Here is a 9,406-nt window from a genome sequence, read left to right on the forward strand (position 1 = left end):
ACTGACTCAAATCCAGCTCTTCTACATCAGCCCCTACATCAGCTTCATACTGTGGTAATTCATTTACAACCAATCCCTCATTACTGACTGCAAACATAGCAGATAGCACAGCAAGTGAAACATAGCAGATAGCACAGAGTTCTACTGGGAGGCTTTTTTTGGAGGCTGATTTTGAGACAGATTCAGTGATCTCATCTGATCTCATCCCCGGCCTTAGAATTGATGGATATCCTATGTGTCCTATGTGTTTGATGTGTTTTAGTGGAATCTGGTGAGAGCAATCACTTTACACATCAGTATTTCTATGTATCTATTTATTAAGTATATTACATGATTGACGCATCACGGTGACATGGCCTCCTAATATGCATCCATTGTGTAAATCATTGCATGTTCAGTTTCCTTAGCATTACATTCCATGTATACATCTATGTATAAGTGTCTGTAATATACAGAATAGGCACATTTAGTATCCACATATAGTAATGTCTTATCTTTGAACATAGCCATAGCCTAGCCATAGAGCCTGTAATGGTTATATTTGGAACATATGGTAGATGGATATAGTCAGTCACTCTGTTCTGGTAATATCTCCATGCTTATTCCTCTAGTAGACCTCCATACTAACAAGCAGGTAAAAATTTAGCATAAAGTATGATGTCTTGTAAGCTTGAAGTGGCCATTGCATTTCATATCAGGAAACCTTGGCATTTCTTCCACGTAACCGTTCTGCAGACTGTCACAAGATGCGCAGCTCCGCGTTCTCTCCAAGCCCGTACTTGGTCTTGTGCTCATGGAAAAGTTTCAGCAAAGAACATTTGTACATGTTGTGATATCGATCCACAACCTCCGGGCTCGGGTCCTTGATCTGGGGCACAGTGACTGGCTCTCCAACTAGGAAAAATGGGGGAAAAGTGGAAGAGCTTGAGAAAATCCCTACAGCAAATAACACGAACGACTGTATGTCATAGAAGTTTCATGTTTATACATTTAGTTGTACCAGATTTGTTCTGTAAAGTGTGAATATCCCATTCGCTTAAAATATTTGCACCAAAAACATCCGACTATTCCACAACATGTAAAAAGTAGCCTGATATGGAACGTCACGGAATCACAGAGAACAGTTACAATGTGGCAAATTCATTGATGGTGGGGGCACTCAAGAGAACAATTCCACATGAATAACTGAACTGTATGATCAGTGGGCAATTTTGTGCAAGGGAAAATTTGCAACGCATTAATTTTTTTTCCCAGCAAACAGAAGTCTACCGTTGGAAGAGGATGAAGTGGTAGTTGGCCAAAGCTTGGCTTGTAGCGGCTGTAGTCAGATCCACTATAGACCTCACAGGGGCAAGTGCATCATTGGGACTTGGAGATGGTTCTAATGTGTATGGACAGCTTAGGCTAAGGCTCCACGTTGCAGAAACTCTTTTTTTTTTTGTTGCAGATTTTGTTGCGGTTTTGTGACCCAAAGCCAGGAGTGGATTGAGCAGAAGGTAGAAGTATAAGACCTTTATGGTTGGAGTCTGTCACCTGAATCCCGAACTGATCAGCTGATGCAACCCCTGGAAGCTTTGGCTCAAAAAACCACAACAAAATCTGCAACAAAAAAAGCTGCTTTTCCGCAACGTGAGGTCTCAACCTTAAACTGCAAACAGTTTGCATGCAATCTTTGTAAGTATTAAGTGTGGAAGGCTTATGTGTATAATTCAGATATTAATATTACGGACATAGAATAAGCACCATAAATACATATCTATTATTTCTTCATATTGACAATGTTACTACATGTTATCGATTATGGGCTGAAAATCACAGCGACAGCTCAATGTCATCAGAGTAAAGAGTTTCATAACCTCACATTGACAGCAGGACGTACAGAATATTTATTGCCATTAACTTCTACTTGGAAACAGAACTTTTTAGAATATTGCAACATAGGAGATGACACAGAGCAATGACATCAGTGACTTTCCACCTAGTTGGGGGCAATCAGTTAGCGGTGAAACAGAAGGTGCTTCTTGTAATGTCTGCTTCTATGTTCGCGTTTACTTTGTCTACAAATCCAGGTTGGTTTAGAGATCTCTTGGAGTAATTTACACCAGACTAACAGAAGTGGATAAAAAAGAGAGACGGAAGGAGAGAGTAAGGAAGAGCTTGTGTAGCTTTATGCTAGGTGGGTGACCAAAGACATTTTAGCCTCCAAAATGGCTGATCACAGTTGCAGCTTTCTGGCCTCTGTAACAAATAAAATATTGTAGGAGGATATATCAACAGGAGATGACGTATGTCAATGATATTTACAGTTTTTGATGGTGAGCCCATATGGAAAACATGGATGACTTCTAGTCTTTACAGAAGAACTGTTGTCATTGCTAGTGGGTGCACGCTCTGAATAACGCCCACACCAGTAACAGGCTGGGGCCCCACATTGCAAAAATGCAGCGATTTGGCCGTGGCGAATATGAGTCAGATTATGTATCGGTTATTAATAGAGATGAGTGAGTAGTATTCGATTGAGTAGGTATTCAATAGTATACTACGGTATTCGAAATACTCGTACTCGTTCGAATACTACTCCTATTCGTAGTAAAGATTCGATTCAGAACCAGCATTGGCCGAATGCTATACACTGTACCAGGGGTGCACCTTCCCCTTTCGCCACCCGAGGCGAACTACAGAAAGCCACCCCCCCCCCCCGCCGGGGAGGGGGCGGAGTGGGGGTGTGGCTTAGCAGAGGGGAGTGGCTTAGCGGAGGGGGCGTGGCGAGTGGAAGGGGGCGGGGCTTAGTGACGTTCGCCGGCAGAGAGCAGGCCCGGAGACTGCCTGCGCTCTGCCTGAGCGTGAGGGGAGGCTGCTGGTGCAGCGCTGCTCCAGTGGCCTCCCCAAACCACCGCTCGGTGCTAAGCCAGTCCAGGACAGCTTGTCCTGGACTGGCTTAGGTTAGCAAAAATGCCGCCCTCCCTGAGGCCCTGGCATAGCGCCGCCTGAAGCGCTCGCTTCATTTCGCCTCATGGGAGGTGCGGCTCTGCACTGTACAGCATTCCTAAACACTCTCCTCCTGCTACTCGTGCACTTGGTGACTCTCCTTTAGTCTAATAGTGGTTTCTAGAGATGAGCGAGTACTGTTCGGATCAGCCGATCCGAACAGCACGATCGCATAGAAATGAATGGACGTAGCCGGCACGCGGGGGGTTAAGCGGCTGGCCGCCGTCAAAGCGGAAGTACCAGGTGCATCCATTCATTTCTATGGAGCGTGCTGTTCGGATCGGCTGATCCAAACAGTACTCGCTCATCTCTAATGGTTTCCCCTGAAACAAGCATTTTTCCCATAGACTATAATGGGATTCGATATTCGATCGAGTAGTCGAATATTGAGGCTCTACTCGAAACGAATCTCGAATATTTCACTACTCGCTCATCTCTACTTATTAATATTACAACAATGATACATAGATCAACAATCAGCAATAAAATGCCAAGCTTAAAACTTACCCACAGTTGTTACCGGCCTAGGGTAAGGGATAAAACCTTTGGATTTGGATGATGTTAAGCCTCGACCATAGAAAAAACAAGGAGCAAACCCAAAAACTTTCTGGAATTTGCATTGAGCTGCACGAAGAAAACTCCCCTCTGAGAAATGGACTTGGTTATACAAGTCAGTCTCCCCAAAAGAGAAGGATGGGACCAGGTCTGCCCTATAAGATACCAAGAGAAAGATAGTCAGCGCCGCCTATTAATAGATAGGCTTTAAGGGTATGTATGTATCACCATTTACAAAAAATAAAACAAGACAGTGAAATCTATCACTTTTTTCTATTATTTTTTTATTGTCAGTTTACCGTCTTTTCGTTACATTATTATAGCGGCTGCCATCTTGCTTATACTTCTCACTGTTTCGCCTCCGATAAAAATCAAAGCAATAGACATTCCCCAAAATTGTAGAACTAAAAACTACACCCGGCCCTGCAAAAAATAAGACCCCCTATGCATCCCCGTACACGGAAGTATAAAAAAGTTACAGATGTCAGAATATGGCGACTTTTAGAAAAAAAATTTTTTTTGCAATGTTTTAGATTTTTGTTAATGGGTTAAAATGTTAATAAAACCATATACATTTGGTATCCTTGGAATCGTACCGAAACGTAGAATACAGGGGACGTGTCATTTTGGCTGCCTAGTGAACGGCGTAAAAATGAAACCCGTAAGAAAGTTGCACAAATGCACTTTTTCTTCAAATCCACCGCATTCTGAATTTTTTTCCAGCTTCCCAGTACATTGAACAGAATGATAAATTGTAACATTATGAAGAACAATTTGTCCCGAAACAATTTGTCTGAAAAGACCCCCGAGTATAATGATAGCAGCGGTGGCGGCTGTCACCGGGCCCCTAATTTCCTGAGCCCTGTGGCAGCTGCCTCCGCTGCTATGGCGGTAGTTACGTCACTGTGTCCGAGGTTGTATGGTCCAGGACTCACCCGTGTTCAAGTGCTAGTCGCACGAAGCCCCTTCTCCTACTTAGGATTAATGTTGTGACCCCGGGTTGACAGGACAATGACTCAGCAGCGCCACCTACGACTATAACAACAGCATTACCACGCCCCTTCTGAGATAAAGTATATCCTATGGACTTTTGATTCACTGGACACAATCCTAAAAGAAGATAGTGGGGTTAGAAACATTGCTTTTGTTGAATGGAGAAATATGGACTATGAGTATTATAATATTAATAATTGTGCTAAAATTTTGGCAACATTAGATGCGATGATTTGGTACATACAATTCATATAATCTATCCAGAATGTTCCTATCATGTATGAGACATCCCATAGGATTCACCTAGGCCAGAAATTGTCATAACTTAAGAGACCTCTCCACCATGGAGCACGGGGATCAAGACCGGTGTAGATAACGCCTGTCGTGATAACTTTCCCTATGGTTTCCATTAGACATGTCCAGAAAACTAACATGGGGCGCCAAGTTCTTTCTAACCTATAAAGCGTCATTATATCATAATGTAACAAAAACGGTATAGAAGCGACCAACCTACCTCCACTCATTAGGTATTCCCGTAATATGGGCATTCGGAAATTTCCTGCAAGTGTCGCCAGGTGAGGCCGAATTCCAGGGAATTTCTGAGAGAATCCAGTAGATTCTGTGACAAAATTACAAAATGCTCCAATGCACAGAATCCCATGAGGATGTGAACCAATAATGTAATTACGTCCTGGAGGGAGATTGTGCATCTTCACAAGCTGTGCAGGAGAAACAACAGGATAAAAACAAGTTACATACATATTATGTATAAGATAAGATAATCCTTTAATAGTCCCACAGTGGGGAAACTTCATAGTATCATAACCGGCTGTGTCCTGTGCCAGGCCTAGGGCCCAGCAGGAAAATGTCTTCTGGGCACCCATTGTCCTGCTACATGTAAATATTACCTGCCACCCATTCACACATCCTAAAAGTGCACAGCCAAGCATTGGTTTTCAGTGCCTAACGTTTTGCAGTAGCTTATAGACTGTAGCCTTAGACTAGGAGCTACATGCTGACACAGTAACAGGCCTCAGTAAGACACTGTAACATTATAGAGGCGTGATAGAAACAAACTTAAAGGGGTATTCCCATAACTCTTGTTCTAAAGCCTGAAGGCTCTGTACTCTCTTCACTTCCTGGATTTCTCACACATTGGTGGGCAGGGTTTCACTTGCTCTGCTATCTTCTATGATCCACAGTATGACGCTGATGTGGAAACTGATGTAGCAGAGCTGGATTTGAGTCAGCTTGCATTACATACAGGGGTAATGGACTCCTTATCTCAGCCCTTATCAGCCAAATTCAATTAAACCGGCTGATAAGTGGTTAAGCTGAAGATAGACAGCACAGTAATCACCACGGAGCTCCTTCCCCCTCCCCTATATGAGGAGCTCTGTTGCTTGTCAGCCCTCCCCCCCCCCCAGAGCAAGCAGCTAAATCACTTGACAAAGGAGCAGATAATCCCAAGCGCCAGTGTCAACAATGAAATGAATAAATTAAGATAGTGGCCAAACAAAGCAGTTTTGATAAAGCAATGTATTTAAGAAAAGTCCTATATCCATATAAACTAGCAGTATAGATAGGATCCTTGTTATGAGACTTTGGTTGTGATATAAAAATGATAATAATTTTTAGTAGGTTGCACAATAAAATTAAAGAAAGATACAAGACAGCTCAGGAGCAGTTCTATGAAAATTCCCCTTCTTCAGCAGGCTCCTGTGGGTAGGGAGGCTCCTTCTCCTACATACTATGTTTCCTTTGGGTTCTATCAACAACAATCTAAATGAAGGAGCAACCAATATAGCTACAATTTAACCCTCGATAACAACGATATGTACTTGATGAACTATTGGAGACTTGGCTACTAAATAGACACAACTGCAACCAAGTTGAGAGGTATTTTTAGGGATATTACATAACCCTTATGGCGTATTTGTACTATATCTACTACTTTGCAATATTTCCTGATACCTTAAAAATAATAGATACTAAGTACAACAAATTGTTACATCAGAGTTCTTTATATCTCTATAGGAGAACATCATGATCACTTTATCCTGTTCTCTGAGATCTGAATATTTCACAACTTTTTTTTTCTACTTTTTCATTTTTCACCTCATATTTGTTATGGAAATTTTACCTGTATAGGAAAATAGTCCCGAAAATAGTTCCAGACAGACCAATTCCGCACCCATTCACTACGTCGACCCTCTATAAATTAGCAAAGGATAGTCAATTGCGTCAGACCATTGGATTATAACGTGAAGAAATCTGCAAACTTTGCGGACAAACTGTTCAGGATTGGTGGGGTCCAGAGGTAGGACACCCACTGATCATACTGATATGTCATATTCTTGCAACATGATAACATTCCCATTTTTTACATACCCCCGAGATCAATAAAAACACTGAATTGACACTTTTGTGATATATTTGTAAAATGTCATCTTGTATCCCAATGTCTTATCTTACCTGTTTCTGGTGTGTCCCAATCCAATAAGATCCAGCTGAAGTACATGGCAGATATGGGCCAGAGATGTGTGAAGAAGAGAAAGATGAATACCACAAGACACATGAACCCTGGCGAGAGATGGCAGAGAGTATGGTCATATATTTCATAGTCTTGAATGTTTAGTATGTTTTACTTATTGTGTATCTAATTGTATCTCTTACCGTTAAGTAATTCCTTTCTCTATACCTTGGGTGTTGCGATTAGTCCGTACTTCTGCATTAGTGATATACTGTAACTTCCCCTTACTAATTCTTTATCTTAGTTTTGCGTCAGTTTGCTGTGTATGTAGGACATTTATATTGGGAATCCACCAGATACAGTATATAGTAATCATAATTGGATGTACATTACTCAGTTTATACGATATTATATACCTATAGTATTTACTCATCCTTTGTACCATAATACACTTGGTACCAATTGGTAGAATAGAAAAACAACACTTATTCCTATACAATAGTTGGTAGACCCCAGCAGACGCTTCCTTACAGATGGTATTGATGGACACAATACTCCCGGATGCCTGGTGAGACTCCTGGTGTATGGGAGCCATTAGTTGGGTGCGGTTTCTCTGGCCAGCACTCGTCATTGGTCTCTATCTCCCAGTTTGGGGCACATTCCAACAATCACCGTTCACCTTCCACTTTGAAATCACATAGGCCACTGTCGATTTTGGGTAATTCAGTTTGCCTACCATGTCCCTTAAGGATCGACCATTTCTGTGATACCCCACTATTACCCCTGTCTCAAAATCGGACGACTCTGCACTTCGTGGCATCTTGCATGAGACTAATTCCAATGCTCTAATACCAATGCTGTGTCTTACGTAACGGCGGAAGGCGTGATGTACATCACGACCGCAGATATCTTCAATTGCACGGGTGTCCAAATACTTATACAGTGTATAGCACCTATGCACCATGGAGATATGGGATGATAGAATATGTTGGAACTACATTATTCTGTCATTTTTACTGATAATTTTATTTAATATTCATAGATCTCCGGTGGCATTTTAGGGTTGCTCTGTATTCTGGGCCATCAATGAATGCTGAGTCTATTCTAGTACATCAGCACATTCTACTCTATGGAGCATGTAGATAGTGGCTGGTGACATGACACAACCTATGTGTATAGATCCGCTGACAGATCAATGTGCTTCTATTTGTTCCAATCGAGATGACATAACTTACCCATCAGTAAAAAGGAGAATATCCATTGAATGATAGAGAACAGTTGTATACATGATCGGAGCTGTGCTTGGGGTGGGGTAATGGCAGCGGACAGAGACTGTAGTGCCGAGCGCAGGGTAATTCTGCTTCCTAAAATGCAGAAATATTTCAGGGCCACATGTAAGAAAATACTATAGAACTATTACTTTCATATGCAAAAAGTGGATGTTTTTACTTCATATATATGGCGACTGTATACAGAGAATAACGTCATCACTAAATGAAAGTCTATGATTTGTGCACTTTGCACAGAAAGTCGTCAGAGGAAAACTTTCTCCTTCCATTATACGGACAGTGAAATCGCTGGTGTTTCTGTAGGTATAACTGACGCGCAGCTGCATTTTTGCAACATGGGGCTGCTCAACTTTGATTTGTTTAGGTGAATCACAAACCTGTGCACAAAGCATGGCATGATGGGTACTGGTGGTACCTGATGAGACCAATTGATTTATAATCGAATGTGTAAGGTTTTGCAAAGTCAGGGGGAAAAAAGTAGAACTGCTATTTTTCCCTCTTATGTGATAGAGACTGAACTCAATCTCGGGAGCAGATCTTATGCAATGGCTTCTCCACCATAGACCTAATACATGAAATTACATGAAATTGTGGTAAGGGGTTTGCAGTAATATTGATAAGATACATATATACGTGTTTTTTCGCTTACCTTGCAGATCCCTGGAATACGCAGCTATGATGGTTTTCATGACTCTCGATGGTAAGATCTCTTTTTTGCTGTCAAGTTTGGTGAAGTTTTAGTCTATTGGTGGGAGATGTCACTCAAGTGAAGGGAGACAAAGCTGACTTGGCTTAACCATCCGAATAAGAATGATTCCAGACTGCACAGCGAGGGATTCGCAATGGATAGTTTACCTGACTTGGACCTCTATCATATCCGAATGACGTTCAGGACCTGCAAGCTAAAAGTTATTGCAAGCACCTGTAATGTTGCACCCTCTATGTTGTACAGTGGAACAGTCCACATGTTGTGATGAAACTTCACTGTCCTTGGTCCGGGGTTAATGGGATGCCGTCCAAAACAAATTGAAGTCCTTATCAGTGTACATCCCAGACAGTGCTCAATAGGAGGGGCCGCCGACCTCCCCTTAATCTTCCTATCTGGTAA

At 41.9% G+C, this 9,406-nt stretch overlaps 1 protein-coding gene across 1 annotated transcript; it reads right to left on the bottom strand.

Annotated features, from left to right (window-relative positions):
- Positions 1-739: 739 nt before the first annotated feature.
- On the bottom strand, positions 740-8,987 carry LOC142184780 (diacylglycerol O-acyltransferase 2-like). The gene is made up of 8 exons (XM_075259857.1): positions 8,948-8,987; positions 8,245-8,373; positions 7,012-7,119; positions 6,680-6,750; positions 5,051-5,255; positions 4,479-4,653; positions 3,496-3,698; positions 740-894 (listed from the first exon to the last, which is right to left on the bottom strand). Exons 1-8 carry the CDS (start codon positions 8,985-8,987, stop codon positions 740-742), a joined length of 1,086 nt encoding a protein of 361 aa, XP_075115958.1.
- Positions 8,988-9,406: the final 419 nt, after the last annotated feature.

The sequence above is a fragment of the Leptodactylus fuscus genome, chromosome 11 (assembly GCF_031893055.1).
Source record: "Leptodactylus fuscus isolate aLepFus1 chromosome 11, aLepFus1.hap2, whole genome shotgun sequence".
Classification (NCBI taxonomy): Eukaryota; Metazoa; Chordata; class Amphibia; order Anura; family Leptodactylidae; genus Leptodactylus; species Leptodactylus fuscus.